Genomic DNA, 21,377 nt, shown 5'->3' with positions numbered 1-21,377 from the left:
AACAACGTGGCTGCGATGTGAGATCACGCAGCATGATAGAACATGCCGCCATTTGTTTCCCGCCTTGCTAATGCATATCACCCCAATCAAAAGAATGGGGTTCATATTTGTGCATCTGGCAACGTACAAATGTCGCCCGATTTCCTCAGCCGTGTGAAGCCTCAGGGTACAGTCACACGGTACAATATAAGCACGAAAACGCGACAACACTGCTCCAGAAAACGCACCCGTCGTCTTATGTAGGGGTGTATCAAGTCTTCCTGTTCGGCCAGGCTCACACGAGCGTGTGGTAAGATGCAGCATGTATAGAGCGCAGCGTTATACCGCTGTGTGAGCCGGCGTATCGCCGCATTTGGCGATTTTTTTACTGCGCTCGGCCACGGCGCACCTACGCCACGTAATAGTGTATGTACAGTGTTTATTACGCACCCGTAGGGCTTTATCGCGTGTACTACGCGGTCATTTTAGAACACGTCGCGCTCTTTATTTTACACGCAATATATATATGTAAGTGAGAGCGGATCAATGAGAATGGCTGCCCTTGGTGGCTCTCCTCACAGGCGCCCACATTACACCCCACCGCCATGGCTGGAGTCCTGTCAGGCTGTTCTCACAGCTGCAGGTTTGGTTCGGTGGGTTCTTGGACAACAAAACCAGGAGTGGATTCCTCCCGGAGATGAGGTGAATCCGGCATCACTCCCCTCCTTCACGGTCTCTTTTCACCCCATTTTGCTTCAAAAAATGCCTAATAAACCGTGAGGTAAAAGCGGCGCCGCGCCCTGGGGGCTTCTGTCAGCCATGCCCGAGTCCGCGGAGGGGCCGGGGGGTCATGGTGCCTCATGAATCACTGGCTCTACCCTACAGCCGGGTGACAATGGCACCTCAGCAGCCCACGGGGCAGTGCCAGAGCCGGGTGACAATGGCACCTCAGCAGCCCACGGGGCAGTGCCAGAGCCGGGTGACAATGGCCCCTCGGCAGCCCACAGATCTGCATATGAGGCGGCGGGCGGCTCCGGCCGGGAGGCTGTCTCTCTCTCTCTCACTCGCCATCGCTTCTTTCCTCCTCTTGCGGATTGGGGATAAACTGCAAGCAGGAGGGGCCGAGAGCAGCAACAGTAACACCCGGCTACCGGATCTCATAGCATGGCATCAAGGAGAATGGAGACCAAGCCAGTCATAACGTGTCTGAAGACCCTGCTCATCATCTACTCCTTCGTCTTCTGGGTGAGTAATGCCCGCTCCCCCGTGCTCTGGAGGTGGCAGTGCCAGGGCAGGTGCCCACTAATGCCCTGGCAGACGGCGCTAATGTGTCAGTAATCACCTATATACATGTATTTTCTCCCCTCCCCTCCTTATTTCTAGACTCCTGTCTGCATTGCTCTAATCGTGTTTACTGCGCCAAAGAAGAGCCAGAGCTGTTGGGCATGGGACAGTGGGGGCAAGATAGGGGGCAAATCACTGCCAGTCACGTCCACCTGCCACGAGATTAGTATTAATTGGGAGCCGATACATTGCTAGATACATGGTTAACCCTTGCTGGGGGGAGAGGGGGGCATGTTTTTTTTTCTTGCTTTGGGGGTAGAGATGGCACCCCTTATGTAATTTTCATGGCATCGATTGGGGGACAATTGCGGTGGAGGCGAATTAAAAAGCAAATCTGTGCATTAATGTGGGTGAAATGGGGAAATATTTTTATTTTTGTGGAAAATGTGGATGTCTACGGAGGAAGGGGGTTTCTGGTTAATATACCCGGAGCGACATTATATAGCGATGGCGTCTAGTATCGGAAATACTTGCCACGGTACTTTAATTGTGTAATATATATATATATATATATAATATATATATATATATATATATATATATATATATATATATATATATATATAATGTTCTGGTACAATTTTTATTTTTTTTATTTTTCTGTGTCTGCGCACCTTAATGCATGGAGATGAGGCCCCTCGGGAGGGGGATATTCGCTAGCGTCGTGCCGCTATCGATGGCGTTGCTAGGGACACTGGATGTAATAAAGGAGAATGTAACTGTAATGAGGAGGCATAATCAACTGCAAAGGTTGGGCTTGTATCACGGCTCCAAATGCAGTCTTCCCAGCAAAGTGCCGCTGCGTGATATGGATATAGGGTTTATGTGCCAGGATGGGGTTAAATCCGGAAGGATACAGGTGCAGGCGGCATGTTGGGAGGATATCGCATTATTTGCAGCGTATAAAGTTGCTTTATTTTAGAGTGAAATCTTAGATTAATTACAAATAGACGGTGGCTGGAGGTGTTGGCACACGGCTGACGGGTCGGGCGGCTTTTATCTGGGGGTTTATTAAGGACTTGGAGGGTTTTCAGGACTGCCACATAAACAGATGATAAGAGAATATGGACAGTATAGTAATATTAGGAGTTGGGACGTGCCATTGTTTTAAGGGACACCTGCCAGCAATGAGGCTGCAACATGTTTTTAGTATACAGACCCCTTGTCAGATGCCAAGCTTAAAAATGACAATGCCACCCCTGGAGGAAGGGCAAGAGGCCACAATGGCTTGTTATAATGGAACGTAAAATCAACTGGATTTTCGGATTATAACCAAATGATAACTTGATCCAGCATTGCAGATCACGTTCAGTTGGCAGTCTGTATTGGATTACGAACATTGGATGAAAAAATGCCCACTAGTTGGTGGATACTGCTGGCATAGCAGCGGCCTCTAATTATTTCATGTCTCTGGTTTAATGAATGTTCAAAAAGTATAACAAAAAAAGGGTGAAAAGCATGGCGCCTAAAAACAATGGAAAAACACTATGAAATTCGCATTAAGTTCGTACATATTAGGCTCTTTTCACCTCTTGTTTTCTCCTACGTCTCCAGTTCCCTTCTCAGAATTCTATCAAAATTTTCAAAACTTCATTCAGATAGAACCCTGGGCAGAACTATAGAATATAATGTGGCACATGGAGACCAGTTTGGTCTCTGTTTGACAAGGTTTTTGGCATTTTAGGCCTGTGACACCCTTGCCATGTGTCCGAGTTGCACCCAAGGGACTTAGGTGAAGCTATCATCGGACACCATACCGATGTAAGGACGGCCTGCACGTTTATCTGCATTTGCAGACAAGAATAGGACATGCGATTAATGTTTTCGCACAGGCGATCGTGAAAAACCGTCAGTGTGCCTAATCCTGTAGGCTATAATGGGTCTGTGTGCAGTCCGTGAACTGACACGGACAGCACAAATACGCTAGCGCGCCAGAGACCTTAGGAGGATCGATAAGTGTATCCACCACCAATTGACACATTGAAGCCCTCGGTTCTCTTCAAGGTTTAGAGATGAGCGAGCACGCTCAGGGGAGAAGGCAATTACTTGAGATGAGCGAGGCTCGCTCAAGTAACTGACCTTCCCGAGCGTGCTCGCTCATCTCTATCAAGGGTCCATCTGAATAGAGTTTTCACTATTTAAGATAGAACGCCAAGATGGAATCCGGAGACCTAAGGAAAGAAAACAATGTGAAAAAGAGCCTTAGGGTTCATGCCCACGAGCAATGTGAAATACGCCCATGGATTTACGGCGCGGGAGTACCACGAATCAAAACAAAAAAAAGTGCCAACGAGTGATCGCGTTTTTCGGTTTCGCTTTCATTGATATTAATGGAACCCTTCTGCGGCGAATCCGTGGTAAAATAGAACATGCCGCGATTCTTTCACGCTTGCGGAAATCAGTGGGAGAAATCTGCTTGTATGCATTGACAGGCAGAAAGCTATTAGCTTCAATAGAACCTTGCCACTGCAGAATCCGTCGGTGGGCATTCACCCTTATAGAGACGAGTCAGAAGATCTCCTGCATCCGGGTTTGCTGCTGATCTGTGAAGAATTCACCGTAAATCTTCCCTGTTTGCACCTTGTTTGTGATTTGTTAGTTCAGTTTTGCCATGTCCAATATTAAACTATAGGAGTATTATTCATTTAATGTTAACCCTGTAATGCCTGAAGAATGAATGAAAACTATAGTCTCTTTATGATGGAAGCTTCCTGTGATCTTGCTTCCTGCACAATCTGTGTAGCGATTGGAGATTGGTTTTGTAGATGGTAGTTCTGCACCTTATTGGCACGGCTTGTTGCCTCCCCAGTGTTCTGCACCTTATTGGCACGGCTTGTTGCCTCCCCAGTACATTAATGTATATACGGTGTTGACTGCACTGTGCTCCACTGACTGGTAAGTGGTTGCTGGGCGCAGGTATTAGACCTTGAGGTCACTGTGATGTGAGCAGTGTTAATTGCATGTTGGCACGCTGCCTCTTCTTTGGCTACATAGTCCCTGTGGAATTGATGGGAACTTTCATATTTACAGTGTGTGTCAGATGCCAGGAGCGGTGTGTTAGGAAGCTCTTCAGCAAACAGGAAGTGGAAAGTGTGTCAATAATTCTTTCAATTGTCTTATTACTCCTGTGTGCAGTCATTTCTGGGCCAAATGGGAACTTATGGATTTGTTGACTCATTAGGACCCAGTGAGAAGTGCGCAGCAGAAAGTACAGCATGAAGTTCTTGCTCTGGTTGCCTGGAGTATTTATTTATTTCTTTTAGTTTGGAGACACAAGAATAGAGCCCACATGTCATTTGCAAACCCAGGCTCTGTATATTAGTGCTGTAATCATGACTATTTAACTGCATTATTCTTCTTGACATTTTCAGGCTTGGTTGCAGCGCTTATTTATGTATTTTTAGACACTATTTAAACAATGATCTCCTAATACAAAGATATTCACAAGGGCTCTGCCATTAAATGATTTGATATCGAATCTGTGTTTAAAGGAACACTAGACACAGAAAATGTCTAAAAAATGTGCCGGCTTCTCCTCCATCAGGCCGGCTCACACGGCCGTATGCAGAATCCACTTGGGGGTTCCAGCTGTGAGTCGGGGTGTGACGCTGTGTGCGTCCGTGTAATGTACTGCGTATGACCGCGTACTTATGCAGGCGATTATGGAATCCACAATTTCTATCCGCTCGTGTGAGGCCGGCCTCTTCTCTTTACCTGTGATCATGTTTTGTTTAATTGGCACAATGAATATGAAGAAATATGTAATGATTTTCGCATGTCCCATTCACACTAACCTTTTGTCATTGCATATAATGCGCGCATAAAAAAGAACGCAGCATGTTCTATTTTATGGTGTATTACACATGCAGTCCTGCTGTTCTCTCTGGGTACGTTCAGATATCATTTACCTTTCGGCTACTGCTTTCTGCTCTGGATTTTCCAAATAACCAGGAAAATATCTCCCTAAGGACTCATTCACACCACCGCGATTTCACTGATTATTACACACGTGATGCACGCCTGCGTGATACGCCATGAATGGAGTTAATGAAAGTACATTGTGCGTATATATGTGCGTGAAAAAGACCTCAGCATGCTCTATTTCACTGCGAATCACACACGAACAGCCCTATTGTTCCCTATGGAAAGTGTATGCTTGAAAACTACGCGGAAATCTGATGCAAATTGCGCATTTTTATCTTAAAAGCGCATCGTAAGTGTACAAAATTGCAGTAAAATCACAGGGGAAGTGGTCAGTATTTTACTGGCCTTCATCATACTGGCCCATGTAAATACAGCCTCAGGCTGCTATTACACGAGTGTCATACTTGTGTAATAGTGCTAATTGCTGGACTGCGCTTGTAGGTTCAGCCCAGCAATTGTCGGAGAAACGTGAGCGCTAGTGGCCATCGCCAGCGCTTGTGTAATAGCAGCTGTTGGCTGCCTGCACACGGCAGAGCCTCATGCAGGAGGCCGCAGCGTTATCTGGCCCTTACAGCAGCAGGGTCCGTGCATACCTGTCTTTTATCTGTACTGCGGATGAACCTAGCGGCTCGCCATCGGACATGTGCAGTACAGATTTTTTTTTTTTTGTGTCCTGCACCATCGCTGGGCGATGACACGGAATCCGTGACCTCTCTGCAATGTTAATTACGGATAGGCCGCATCCCGGACGGGTTCCATCGGCTTCGATGGAAGCTGTCCGCATGGGATCTGCGCAAAAATTGAGGATTTTGTGATTTTTTTTTTTACCGTACGTCCTCCACTTTAGTGGTAAATCTCGCTATATTGCGCTCTGCCAGTATAGAGACTGGGCCGCCTCTTGTCAGTTCAGCCCTTATGAAGTGGCAGGGAGTTGTAATAATCAGCTCTTAATGATAAACATGGCAGTCAGAGCGAGCCAAATTGCCAGCCAATGGTAGGACATGCCGAAAAATAAATATAGGGATCGTTGTTCCCAGGTATTCCACAAGTAATAAGTTAATCGGAGTATACATATTTTGTGCTGTTATACACAGGAGTGTAAGAAGATTTTTGTTTGTTTGTTTATAAATCAGTTGTTTTTTTTTGGGGGGGGGGGAGGTTCAAACCTATTACACGGAATTAGGAAAGAAATTTAAGTTTTATACTATTTCTGCCCATTTTTTTTCTCTATATAAAACATAAGAAAGCCTAAGCAATGCCACAAAAAATGGGCATAAAAAAAAAAAAAAAAATATTAAGCCTGAGGCCAGGCTCACAGGAGCGTTACGGTATAGCGTACGGTAGAGCGTATTCATGTACCAATCACCACAGGTGGCCATGGTACTGATCACATGAATTGGCCAAAATATGTGTGCAAGGAAAAGGGAAGCATGTTCTATCTTGGTACGTATACACGCCAAGATAGTACACGGCGATTGTCAACACACTGCGAGATATGCTTGTGTAAGCCCAGCTTAAGGCCTCATTCACACGACCTTATGTGTAAAACACTGTGGGGGTCTCACAGTGTTTTACTGATTTTGTGAGAGTCTGCAGACCTTGTATGGCAGCGAGTGCACTTTGCATGACCGCGTATTTCACGTACATGGTCATGAAAGTGTGACTTTTTTTTTTTCTTATTCTTTGCTCTGTTTCATAGTGGGGTTACGTAAGTATCGCCGCCCGTACGTAATGTATTGTGTATAGACAGCAATGGATATGCTGCCCATAGAGCAAGCCAAGAGAGGTTTCCTACTATTTTGGAACCCATTGTGCCCATATGAGGACCACTGAGTGGATAACCCAAGTGCCAGCCACGGCCCTAAGCCTATATATCTAGGATCATATAACTAGACTTGGTGAGTTGCAAGATAGAAGGATTAGGCCACAGAGCACACTCTTGGTATAGGGCGTGTGGCCACTGTGGTAGATGGAGGGTTAACGGCTGCTTGCGTACTTGGCTATACTGCCAGTAATACTGTGCTTACTGAAACCACCCAAAAGAGCACAAATTGTATCCGTGAGGTACAGTATCGCTACAGATTGCTCCTCAATAAAGATAAATCTAACAACAAACTTAAGATTACACGACACTAGGACGCAATAAAGTATGAATAATAACCAAGTCTAGTTATATGATCCTAGATATATAGGCTTAGGGCCGTGGCTGGCACTTGGGTTATCCACTCGGTGGTCCTCATATGGGCACAGTGGGTTCCAAAATAGTAGGAAACCTCTCTTGGCTTGCTAGCCAATACCTACCTTTTTCACGTAGTGAAGGGTCATTGATTCTTGATTATCCGGGGGCCAGCATAGCTGTATATCTCAGTAACAGCTTGCTCTACTCATTAGTTGTTTGTCTGTCGGGGTTAATAACCGCCCTAACAATAAAGGGTGATATTTTAATTTTTCTATTAATAAAGGTTATATTTTAGTCTCAGGCCTTTCAGTGATAATGTGGAAATGGAGTCCGATATGAATCCCTTGATATGAACCTCTGATGACTTTCAGAATTAAAGGGCCTTCGGGTGGATAAACCCCTTTGTGACACAAATTCCAAGAAAACCGACATTGGCGTGAATGAACAGAAATATGTATTTAAAATGGTGGCGCTCTGGGTAGAAATGCTTCCGTTGGACCGCCATGTGTCTAGTGCCATTAGGGGAGACCCTTGTTTCCCTGAAGTCTGACTGACTGACTATGTGGTCGGGGCATGTAAGGGTCTTGTGCAGCCCTACTGCAGCTCTATACCATGTGAGCCCTACAATCCAGAACCCCACTGGTGTGAGGCATCCAGCCTGATATCCCACTTATCCTGTCTGGGTGGATATGACAAGGCGCCTCCTACGTGAGCTGAATATAGCGCTTACCGATGAGGCAACGCTAAGCCTGAGCTTATCACAGGTGAAACAAATGCTTTTATTAAGACACTGGAAAATAAGGCCGCTCTCACACCCACGTTCACAAAACGTCATGGCGGTTTACCGCGATTTCAAGAGTTGTTTTTGAACACCTAGTACAGCGGTTTTCAACGCACCCCATCATTGTGATGGGTGATGAGGTGTGTTAAAAAGCACTGAACTGCACAAAAACACAGCAGACAGCGCTAGAAAATTGCTGCATTAGAAGCTCCGCGTTGGAGCGCAGGTCTGCAGAGCACAATTGAAATCAATGGAGGCATTGTACTGTGATTAGTGCAGCGTTTGAAACGTCACGCTAATCACAGTAAAAAGCAGGCCTACGGCTAACTTCACACAGGCGAGGGCGATAACACGATATCACCCTCGCCATCCATGTGAAAGAAACAGAAAGAACAAGTTTGTTTTACTGCACGTAGAAAACACCGCAGCTGAGGACCTTCCGATTCAATCCGTTTCCTAGTTTTCCATCTACATTTCGTTTTTTACAGTGGAACAAAAGCGCTTTCTGTTTCCAGTTCAAGAAAAGGAAACAAAAATGGATCCTTTTTTTTTTTTTTGTAGTGAATGGCAAACTGGCAAAAAGGGAACGTAATCTGTTTTCGCTTTCCATTTTTGTATTGGGTTGCGCAAAGGGCAGAAGACCTTTGGGAAGGAGGGAAAGATAAACATGCCAAACAATACAAAAAAAATAGATCTGTTTAAAATTCTAAAAAACGGAAATGAATGGAAAGCATATTATCTTCTTTGAAAAATCCGTCTGATGGATCCGCCAAAAAAAACCCCAAAAGAGAATACTCCCTTTGGTACAGATCTGCCAAAAAAATGTTAGTCTGAACTCAGCCTTAGGCCGCTTCCACATGGGTGACTTTAGGGCGTGATTTTGTCGCAATGTGACAGTGCTACAAATCGCATGTATGTTGGGTCCATACTTTCCTATGGGATCTTCCACATGAGTGATGTTTTGTAGCCTGCAACATTGTGAGACTACAAAATCGCGACATGCTCTATACTGCCGTGACTCGCAATGTTTTTTTGTAGCCCATGTTTCCCTATGGAGCCCTCCTTTCTGTTGGATCGCAACGCGCAAAAATGCAGTTTTCATGTGGTGCGATGCAAATTTTACTGTAGGAAATCCTACTGTAAAGCCCTAAACTAAGCCCTGGCTGCATCAAGAAAATGCATCACCTTAGAGGCACTGTCATCTCTGCCTTGTCTCCTCTTCACCTCAGGCACTTGTCTTTAGTCTTCTGCCAGTCCTTCCTGGTTTGGAAGATCAAAATCCCCGCCTCTAGGAAGGGCTGGCTTGATTGGTTCTCGAGCGTCGTGGCTCAGCCAATTGCAGCCATTCAATGAATGAATGGCTATGATTGGTTCATCAAGCGCTGGCTCTGATTGGCTGAGCGCAGCAGCGCTTCCTGGAGGCCGAGATTTTCAAAGTCCTGACCAGGAAGAGATGCCTAAAGACAAATGCCATGACCAGGGAGAAGATGCGGTGGAGTTGACAGCGCTTCTTGGGTGATGTATTTATTTATTTATTTTTATGCCGCTAGGGCTTATTTTCATGGTAGGGCTTATTGTAGCGACACAAAATTGCACTATTGCTGCGAGAAAACAGTGATATCACACAGATGCGATATCGCTGCGATTTTTCTCGCTGTGATATCGCTTCACCTGTGTGGAAGCGGCCTAAAGGAGATGTCTGGTCTAGGAAACTTCTATTCGCATAGCTATCACAGGCTTGTGAATTCATACCATAGATGTTTCTAAAGGTCCATTTGTTGGCTTTATGTGAATATATTCTTCCTTTTATATTGGAACCACAAATGTTAAGAAACCGTGAAGGATTCTCCGCTAGCGGCTGCTTACTGCATGCGCAATCTACCTGGAAAACGTGACAGCCAGATTTTGATTGCTGTACTGTAGCCATCCCTGACTTTTATCCGCGCCCCTCCATATAAAGCCCTTCTATGGATTGTTCATGATGGTTCAGTCCTAACGTTCTGATGTTCCACAAGTACCCTCTTGTTATGTAAAATAGATTTGCTGCTTATCTGCATTATATTTTTTCACAGTAATACATTTTTTCTGGCCTCTTGAAATTCAAGCTGCTTTTTTCCCTTTTTCTTCATTAGCACTTTTGTTTCTGTAGAGCCTCAGTAATGACCGTGAACGACTTGATGGCAGCTATTGGAAGGCCTTGGAAAATGGTTTTGCCTTTAGCTAGAAGCAGAATAATGCAATTTTCTCTTTGGGGTGAAAAAAAGCTGTTGTTTTAACAAAAGGTACTGCTTGGCTTGCTTTTCATTCCCAGACAACGCCACCTAACATGATTTTAATTAACAAAACATCATTAGGCACTGAAATGCAATATATACAGAGCCAATTTAGCTGGCACGCTGAAAGAAGAAAAATGATAAAACTTCACGTCTTAACAGAAGACATGATAGGGCGTAAATGTTCCCTGACACGTTATTATCTACTGCCTCTTTGTATCCGCGGTGGGATTCCGTCTGGGGTTCTTACAAGTGCTGGAAGCGGCAATGTGACGGAGTCCCTGAACTGAATCGTGTCATGGCATTAGTTGCCTCCACTCTTGTATACTCCAAACATGGCTTACACAAATGGAAACCTTGTCAGGCAGAAACCAAAGCGGTGACCATTTGACTAATGACAATGAATGATTCCATTTAGTTCCATGTGGGCAGGCGGACCCTATTATAGTCAATGGGGTCTGTCTGGCGCTGTTCAGTCCCGTCCAGCGACGGAAGTTTTCGGCCACGGGGATTCCTCTTTCCTGCTCCACGAACGGAGGAGGAGAGCGGAAACCCTGCCGCAGATGTGAAACCACCCTAACAGACCTTAAAATATTACATGTTGCACACTGAATACATAATTTGTACTTCTTGAATCTGAATGTTGCCTTTCACGAAGGCGTTCTGCGCCACACACCAGTAATGCCTTGCATATCATTTGCGCTCAGGCTGCAGCGAGCTATTGCCCGTATCTCTCTGTGAAGCACTGGAGTGTAATTTCCCTTTGCTCTCTGATTGTGATAATTAAATTATATCGAGGGATATTAGCATTTTCCCAATACATGTGAGGGGAGCATACATTTAGCTTCAGTTTACCACAAGTGTCTACCCTTTAAGATTCCGAACACGCCTGTAGTTTAGGGATTCTCTCTGCATTGTGTGCCAGGAATGAGAATACATCCCAGAGGAGGCAACAAGGGAAGACTTCCTAATGAAAAGTTTCTGAGATCTGTTGCTGAAGGGCACTGCCAGGGACAGAACCCTATAATGCTATTATGGCCTGAGCCCTGCTGGTACTATATAGGTAGGTAATCCTGGCCACACATTGAATTAATGTAGTAAACTGGAAATCAGCAGAAGATCCAGTCTATTACTAGCACTCAAGGATTAGAGCCTCACGGCTCAGAGCACAAAAGATAACCACTTTCAGTAAAACACTTAGGCAAATGGACTTCTTAAATCCGCTGTGTTTTCTAGGGCAACAATAAAATGTGGTCTGGTGAAAGAATTAGTCCTGGAGTATTTAGTGCATGCCTGCCTTCACGCAGCTTGAACTACATAAATGTATATCCTGGTCGGTGGGAGATCTCCCCAATGTGTTATGTACCTGATAACCCTGTAGAGAATTGCTTGATCCTGTTGTATACAGAGCTGTGTAGGTGGTACCTGCACTAAGTCACCTATGGGCATCCTCTCCCATCCAGGAGCCTATAGTTTGTAATATACCTATTTGCTGGCTGAGACCTCTCGCAGCTCTAGTTAAGCACTTCTTTTCATCTGGATCAACAAAAAAAATCCCCCAAAAGTACAAATTAAGTTTTCCCGCATCACTTAATATGTAATCTACCATACACACTCATAGTACCACTATACCGAACATATCCACAATATAGATTTGCACATATTACACACGTGTACACTGATCGACCATGACATTTAAAGCACCTGCCTCATGTTGTGTAGATTCCCTACTAAAGCAGCCTGTCCTATGGTGTCTGGGACGAAGACGCTAGCAGCAGATCCTCTTGTAATTTATGAGGCCTCGACTTGCTTTTTCAGCACATCTTACAGACAATCAGATAGAGATGCGGGGAATTTGGAAGCCAAGTCAACACTTTGAATTCTGTCATATTCCTAAAACCATTCGTGAACCGTTCTGCAGGAAGCATCATCCCACTGAAAGAGACCCCTGTCAGTACTGAATGCAGCTTCTTGCTTTGCAACAATGTTGCGGTACATAAAGTAACATCCACATAAATGCCAGAAGCCGAGGATCACCCCGCTGCTGCTGCTTCCCCTCAGCCTGGTGCCATCCCTTAGGGCTCACTCACACAAGTGTATTAAAGTTCCTTATTATGCATGTAATATAGAATGCAGAAAATCCATTGGCTTTCATTGGGGTATTCCAACATGCGCAAATATGTATGCTACATGTGTATTCACCGCAATAAATCCATGGGCATACTTATTTGCAAAAAAAAGCGCAAGAAGGTGAATTGTGCACAGTTCGCGTATGCACTGCACCCATAGAGAACAGTAGGGCCGTGTGCACGTAAAACACGGTGAAATAGAACATGCTGCGTTCTTTATTACGTACGTAATAAAGAACGCAGCACTAATAATTTCCAGAAGTAATATACGCAAGTGTGAATGGATCAATGAAAATGAATATACTCTCATTGTACGTGTTATATGCAATGAAATTCCGCCATGTGAGCCCGGCCTAAGGCTGCCTTTACACAGGTGGTTTTATCGTGCGCGGTCCGTGTGCTGCAAGACGCACAGAAATAGAACCTTTTATTTTAAGTGGGTATGTTTTACATGAGTGATTTGTCTTTCACATTGATGCTGCGGGAAAGGAGAATCACAGCATGCCCTAATTTTGGGTGATATCGCTCATTATTTCCTGTGGCGTATTGCGCTCGCCTCTGTAAATGCACCCTTATGATGGGGCTTTTTCTCATTACGTTGCCATCTGATGTCCGTTTCATTGGTGCACGCAGATGATCAGCGGTTAATCATGGTTTATCCAAGGAAGGAAATGGCAAAGGACAGGAACTGTGGGTGCCAGTAAGACAGGCTGGAAGCTGCCGGCTGCTAACAGCTTTACAGCAGCGAGCTCATTTAGCGATCCATCTTCATTTGTAAAAGAAGTATCTGCAGGATTCTTAACACGTCTCACCTACATTGTCTGCCTGAAGTGACCACAAATACTGCCGTTTGTGATCAGGGTAGACCCTGGAGTTCAGACCTGTTCTCTTTGTGATTGGAAATGCTTGGCTTTATTAGGTGACAGAATTTGTCATTTATCAGATGATCTCGGTGAAGAAACGGCAGGCGAGATGATCAGGATTTGAGACGCAGGACTATGTGTACCCCGGCAGGCCATAACCCCAGATCAGCGCCCTTATGCAATGACTAGTCGTGTATCATGACCCAGCCATGTGCTGTCACTTACTGTAATTAATACTGCAGTGCTCCTGGGTGTGGACATGAGCCGGGTATATGATTACTTATGTAACGATGGATCCATTCAGATTCTAAAAGAATGCTGCTACTTTCTAGAAACAAGACAGCTGTTTGTTGCTATTGGCATGCACAACAAGAAGCCTTTGTTGGGTCTCACAGCCATCAGGGACTTGTACTAGTTTGTTCATTTATGATGTGTCTAACTGCTGGCCCGTGCCTGCTGGATGTCCACATAGAAGGGTATTCCCATCTCGCACTTCTATGGCATACCCACGTCTTATGGGAACGCACCTATCAAGAGCTGACTGCCCCATAATCCATCCTGCTGCGTAGGGGGGGCCGGGAGATGTGTAGGTTGTTCTATGCTGTCTCTAGAACTCCCATGGAAGGGAATGGTTGTTACGGAAAGGACACGGCCCACTCGGCTGTTTCTGTACTCCCTGTTGCCTCGTTCAGGGAAGTGTTCCCAACTGTGATTGACCTTAAATGGGAATGCTGCATTACGTATTCCACCACATACAGTTTTTCTGTTGTGCTTTCTTTATGGTTTTTTTTTTTATTCTTGCTAAAAATTCCACAAGTTTCTTTTTTTTTTTTTTTTCTTTTTGGAATGGTGGGTTGTTTTTTCTTTCTTTTTTAAAAATTCATACATTGTGTGTGTTTTGTTTCCTGTTGTCGTTGTTTTCTCCTTTACATGTGGGGGAAAAAACAGATCTAAACGTGCTGTGTTTTAGGGGGGAAAAAACCTGCTGACACTAATTTTGGCTGCATTTTGACATCTAGACGCAATGGGTTTACCCCCCCCCCCCCAAAAAAAAAGGACTGGGTAATTCCCTCGTTATAATATCTTCCTTGGCTAGAAGTGTTGCAACCTCAGTTCACATGCTTATTTCTCTTCAAGTTAAGGGTATGTATCCTATATCCTATATATAAGGGTATATCCCTATGTTTAGGGATATACCCTAAACATAGGGCTCTGACACAGCATGTCTAACAAATGATGACAACACTTTAACAGGCATGTCAGCTCCCTCCAACATGGGGCCAGTTTAGTGCTCATGGATCTCCCCTGCTACCAGCCAGGTGCATTCATACTGTATCTGCAGGATACATTTGGCATATCCATCTGGAAAGCATCCAGTGTGTATGTGACATTTATCCATAGGCCTTCATTCACTCAGTGGAGGGTAAAAGAGTGATCTTTTAGCCTCTTTTGGGCTGGTATACTTAAAGGACCTTTCCAGGCATACACCTGGGCCAGAGAAAAAGTGCTGCTCCGACACCTGGTTAGTGGCTGGTGCTCGTAATTGCAGGTGCAGCTCTCATTGAAATCAATGGGACCCCAGCCCAATTACAAGTGCAGCTACCATTGATTTCAATGAGAGCTGCAACTGCAATTACAGGTCCTACCACTTCACAGTGGTCAGAACAGCGCTTCCTCTCCTATCCTGGTGGGCGCTGCCTGGATAGCCCTCTTAAGGCGCCATTGGGAGACATATGCCTATATAGTACATTGGAGGTATACATCGGGAAGTCTTATATCTCGGATTTACACTGCAAGCACAGCATGATTGCACCCATGCCTATTGCTGATTCGAGTTCCTCATGATGAATTCATCAAAGTAATTCTTTTTGATTTGTTATCGCTGAATTGGAACCTTGTTTTGTTTTTTCATTTAGTTTGTGTGTGAGAGCGATACAATGTTGCTAATAAAGCCAGGCGGACGCTCCTTGTATAACTGGGGAATGAAAGCATTCAGAACCTCCAGAACAATGAAGGAAGTACAATCTGTAAAGTAAGACGATGCTGTATTCTGCAAGGACTTAAAATGTAGCGGTGCAGCTCATAAATATCCAATTTTGTTTCTCTTGCGTTTAAAAGGCAAGACTGAATCCACAGCATCTTCGAGCTGCCGGATGGATTGCCTTATTATACGGCACATTCAGTCATGTTGTAGGTCTCCCTGTTTTTCATTAAGCACCCTCTTCTGTCATTTGAGCCAGTCTTTTTCCAACTGGGATATGCATTTATATTAGGATGTATTCATACACTGCAATTAAATCACATCAAAAACTGCACTGGAGGAACGGCAAGCATTGTCTCCATGGTTGCTGGTTTACCTGCAGTGAGAACTGTAGAGAATCGCGGTAAGCCTACATGCAATGTTATCAGCACTGATTGAATGCAGCCTTGGGGCACCTACCCACTGGCGATTTTTTTTCTTTTTTTTTTCTTTTCTTTTCCTGCGATGCTAAATTGCGTTTTGCGTTTTTTCTGAAGAGCAATTAGCATAGAATGTGTTCTTGTCCACTGGGGTTTTTTTTTCCGGTCCGTTGCAATTTTTAACATAGGAACTGTCAGTTGCATATGTCTCCTTATTTTTCTCTTAATGCACCCATGATTGTCAATGGAAATTAACGAAAAAGACGCGGAAAACGCTGCGTTTTTCGCACACGAAAATCGGCAACGCCAGTGGGTAGGCGCCCTAAAGGCACAGATTTGGGGAGCCACAGGAGAACTACATGCCAAGCAGCTTCCCTGCCGCCCTGTGTCAGCACCAACACATTCAGAATCGGATTAGGAACATAGTTTGTCAGACTGAAAAAATAGATATCCTTTCAGTTCAGATGATTATTCTGCAGTGTTGATCCAGAGGAAGACAAGAAGCCTCATGAGGTAGAAGCCAATAGGGGACATCCAAATGAGAGCAATGCACGGAGAATCCTCAGATATCCAATATACCGGGCAAGACGAAAGGATAATGGTTATAGAAAAAGTTCACCTGCGCTCAGGGTTTTAGGTTCAACAGTGTTGTGACATCTAAGTGACAGTTACTTGGGGGAGGGAGTCCGGGTGGAAACCCACAGTGGACACAAGAAAGATATGTGCTTGAGAAAGGAGCCCCTGTAGGCTCCGAAATGCGTTTCACCACACGTCTCCATGTGTTTGTAATCGTGTGGCTTGTTTTTATAAATGAATTGAACTCTACATAACAAAAATCCTCCTTGGACTGGATTCCTCCACAGTCAGTTCACGCTATTCTGTCACTTTAGACCTTGAAGATTTCCTCCCGAACGCCCTCCTCCAAGAAATAGTCACTTAGGTCGCCTGTCCACGGGCGGGGCAGTTTCATCACTGATCATTTAAAGGAGATCATTTAAAGTCACCGCGATGAACCTATCATTATGATGGGTTCATCACGGAAAATCGCAATGGATTTCCTGCTTGTGTACACTGGGCTGCGCTTTCCATAGTTATCCTATGGAAAGTGTTTCAAGTGTGATCCGTGTGATATATATAATATTTTTTTTGCCGCGAATCACGCTATGAACTATCGCCCGTGGACAGCCAGCTTTACACATCACAACACTGGTGAATCCGAAACCCTGAGGACAGGAGAACATTCTCTTTAACCATTATCCTTAGACAGGGTTCAATAGTCTCACTGCTCTTACAGTAAAAACCAACTTTCAAGTCTAGAGAACTAAAGATTTTCAGACAGTCTTGCCAAGCTTGAACTTTTACCTTCTGTGAGCTACCGGGCGTATTTAGTGGATAAAGGCGGTATTGATCCAATAATAGAGCAGCGTATTGGCTAAAATAACAAATTCTACATAGCAAGGGTCCTTCTGACTGCTACCCCTCAAAGGGAGTCTGTCAGCAGTTGTGCATATCCACAACAGCTGTCTGCTCCGTATAGGGGCTGGGGAGCTGAGCTATGGCAAACCTTTTCTTATTAGAGACTTTACACTGGACGGAATATTGCGTATCAGTGTTGTGGAATACGCCGTCCATGGATTCTGCATGAAAATCTGCATTGCTAACTGCGGACTGTGATGTGGAATTGCCGGCAGGATTCTGATCTCTTCAACTTCACACCAGAATCTGCTGTGCAGATTTTGGAGAATATTCCGCAGGAGGGCGTACTCTACAATGCTGTTGCGCAATATTCTGTCCTGTGTGAAAAGTCCTTTAAGAGTTATCACTGTAACCATTGCAGAGAAAATCCGTGTGTCGCTTCGGGAAGCACTCTGAGGGTGGGACTTTAATCTGAGATGCTCTCCTATGAGGATCAGGAAAACTGCCTAGAGACCCCCTCTAAATGTCTGCATATGTCTACTAGCCTATCTACTTACACTGATCGGACTGCAGGAATAATATATGGACTACTTTCATTGCCAGTAGACATCTTGCGCCGCGGCTTGGTGAAGATTCAGCTGTGACATATTTGTAAGCTGTGATTTCTGGCAGAGCTGAATCTAGGCCGTGGATACATCAGAGAACGCTGCTAGGTCGGATACCTAGTGACCAGTTACCCAGGGAATTGAAGTGCATCACATCTTCCACCTGTCATTGTGTCACGTGGCGTAGGTAAAGACACTGTTCTGTAGTCCTTCTCTGCTGTTTTCCTTCAGATGGCATTCAGTAATCTTTCTTGTAAAGGAATCCATTCGAGCAGTCACAGATGATCAGTTGGTTAGATGCCACTGTGATTGTGATGGCGTCTATACAGCGGGGATCTGCGGCATTTTTGTTCGCATAGAATTGTTAGCAGATACAAAATATGAATTACTGCTTCAGGCTGAGCTCGCACAACCGTATGGTAATACGCTGCGTAAAAATCACAGCAGTTTACTGTCGTATGGAACTGCATATTGTTGAGTTTTAGACTAAGTGCAATATTTGTCCGTGAACCACGGCCCGATATCACACTCGCCAACATGCAATTATCCCGTGGATGTGAGGCAATTTTATATCAAAACCACCTCGCATGGGAGGTAGCAAGCTGTCAGCCGCAGCAGAGGAACGTGGAGTGTTAAGTTGTTTTCAACATTGCATCACATTGCATCTCACTGGCATGCACCGACTGTAGCACAAGGCCCTATTGAAAACAATGGACGATGCGAGGGCACACCCAAAGATGTGACGTGCCACGATTTTGTTTCCTGCATGCGATGCGAGAAAAAAATCATATGTATGACCTCATTCAAAATAATGGGGTTCATATTCGTGTGTCTTGCAACGCACAAATCTCGCGGGATTCTCTCGGTCGTGCAAAAACGGTCTTAGGCCGCCTGCACACGGGCGGAAATCCCGCCGCGGGATTTCCGCCACTGAAAGCCTGCATAGGAGTGCATTACAATACGCACTCCTATGCAGACGGCCGCGGTTTGGCCGTGCGAAATCTCGCTCGGCAAACAAACCGCGGCATGTCGTATTGCGAGCCCCGCACAGAAATGTCACTCACCCGGCCGCCGGCTCCGGTCTGCGCATGCGCCGGCAGCCGGCACATGAAAGAGCCGGGGACGCCGGGCGCGGGTAAGTACGCGCTCCTCCCTGCAGGCGCTGGGGTCGGGTCCCGCAGCGAGAATCCTCGCCGCCGCATCCGACCCGCTCGTCTGCAGGCGGCCTTAAAGCGTGCTGTGTTATGAAAAAAATGCCATGGATTCAAAAACATGTACCACAAAAAGATATTGCTTGTAGTAGGTTACCTAACTTTGTGATAACGTCCAGCTAACTTCTGGCTGAGACGGTTTTTTCGCGGGTGGAGAGGCGGGTGAAAAAAATCAGCATTTTTTTATAAGGGCAATATATGTGAAACCACCTTCATGGTGATGGTGAAAAGTCCCAACTTTATTAAAGGGGTTATTGGGACTTTACTGTTGATGCCTATCCTCAGGATGGGTCATCAGTATTTGATAAGCGAGGGGTTTCCCCACCAATCAGCTAATATTGGGCCATCTGTCATTGTAGACATAGCCTGAAGCAGACAACTATGTCCATGGCACGGTGGGCTGGATTGGTAATGCAGGCACAACTTCCATTGAATTCAGTCGGTAATCGCTGGAAAGAACGAATTCAAATAATAGTTGATCAGTGTAAACTTGGCACGGACAGAGTGACAAGCAATAAGTTACTAGTCACTAAAAGTAGTCGCTGGTTGATGACCAGTCGTCTGGTGTAAAGTCAATTGTTTGTGATATCTCTGCAAACCACTAATGAACAATCTTCGCTCCGTGTACACAAAAGGCCATCATTCATACACATCAGTGACTTGTCTGAAGGACCATCTGAATAAAGGTACCTGTGACACCTCCTCCCCCAGCGTTACACAAGTGTCAGTGTGTGTCCTCCTTTATTAAAGACCAGATTAACCTTGAATCGTTAGAGAAAGCCGCTCTCGGATTTCCTGCTGCTCTCCCAGTACTTCCTACATGTATAGCGTCTCATCCGATGATCCTTGTTGACATGAGTCTATGGTATAGCCCCACCCGCTCCCTTGAATATAAATCATTGTTTACTAGATCAGCAGTTGTATTTCCAGTTAGTACACTACATATATTTATATTACATGACCGCTTCCCTGTACAGTAAGTCCATGCACACATCAACATTGGGAAACTTTATATAAACTTTCTAAAAGTTAATTTAGTAATCATCCAGGTTTACATGTTAACAGGTAATCCATTTTTTTTTTCTTCCAGGGGTGCAAAGCCAATTTTAGGGTCTTTTTTCCACATTATATGTCTGCTACCTCCCCTGTATAGGCAGATAAGTGTTCACTGATATCAGACCAGCACAGCGATATCTTCCAAACTACTACTAAAAATCGTATTTCTAGACAACAGTCTTTCATATGAAACGCGTGTCAATGGCAGAACTTGTTTAGTTTCTGGTTGTTCACTTCTTCCTATTGCAGGAAGATGAAGGTGAACAAACTACACAGTAATGATATGTATAGTCTGGTTTATCATAACTGGACCTCTGGATGTCCTGTGACTGGTCCTATGTGACAATGACCAAGTGTCACCACTTTTTAAAAAAATTTTTTAAATTGCATCCCTTCTAGATGTAAGACCTATGAATGACCTGAGATGATTTACGGCTCTGGAAACATGGCCTTTATTCTTCTTTATTTTCTCATTGCGCTGGACAAACCTATGAGACACAATGTGCTTCCAGGAAACAAACATTTTGGTTTTACAGCATGCCATATTTCAGCATAAGTAACCTATAATATCCTTACCCTGTGGTTTACTAGGATGCTGATTACTGAGGGGGAACCTGATGGAAGTCGTCCTTGTGCCTCTGTAGATGACGTTTTAATGGTTAATCTATTTCCTAATAACTACTCTGATAATTCTGCAATGGTTCTCGGTTGGCGGCTCTTAGGTTGTATCTGCTGCCAGTAGACGGGAGCAATTTAGTGTGCAGAAATATTAGCTGTATTGGTTTACTAGATGCTGGGATGAATAGAATTTCACTTTGGAAAATGCTTGCCTTCTGCAGGCAGTTGTTGGCCAACTGTTATATAGTCCTTCCTTGCTACAGTGTCAGACGTTCCTGGGTGTTGTGTTCATCCCTGTACTGGTGGTCCGGGTGCCGTCAGCTCAATGCATTGCTTGCAGATGCTGCTGTAATGGTCTGTGGGGGCTCCTTGCACAGAATACGGACTCCCATTCTTGGTGACTGTATTCAGCAATATAAAACTATGGAATTTGAACCAACTTATAGAATTTGTAAAGTAACTTTTTGTGATCTCATTGCATTGGGCAATTGCTCATAATGCAATCCCTAACTTGTAATTAGAATGGCTCAGTACTAGTCGTCATACTGGAGACTTCTATACTCGTACATGAATATAGGTAACAATGATTCAGTTTCCCT

At 44.7% G+C, this 21,377-nt stretch overlaps 1 protein-coding gene across 1 annotated transcript in view; it reads left to right on the top strand.

Moving 5' to 3' along the window:
* Positions 1 to 1,017: 1,017 nt before the first annotated feature.
* Positions 1,018 to 21,377, top strand: part of TSPAN7 (tetraspanin 7) — a 95,803-nt gene continuing 75,443 nt past the window's right edge. Inside the window, exon 1 of the mRNA XM_066599948.1 lies at positions 1,018 to 1,224. Within this exon, the coding sequence (XP_066456045.1) occupies positions 1,144 to 1,224 (81 nt within the window). The 5' untranslated portion in view covers positions 1,018 to 1,143. The remainder of the gene's footprint in view (positions 1,225 to 21,377) is intronic.

Source organism: Eleutherodactylus coqui, chromosome 4 (assembly GCF_035609145.1).
Source record: "Eleutherodactylus coqui strain aEleCoq1 chromosome 4, aEleCoq1.hap1, whole genome shotgun sequence".
Classification (NCBI taxonomy): Eukaryota; Metazoa; Chordata; class Amphibia; order Anura; family Eleutherodactylidae; genus Eleutherodactylus; species Eleutherodactylus coqui.
Note: the sequence above shows the minus strand (reverse complement) of the source record. Positions and strands in the feature narration are given on the sequence as shown.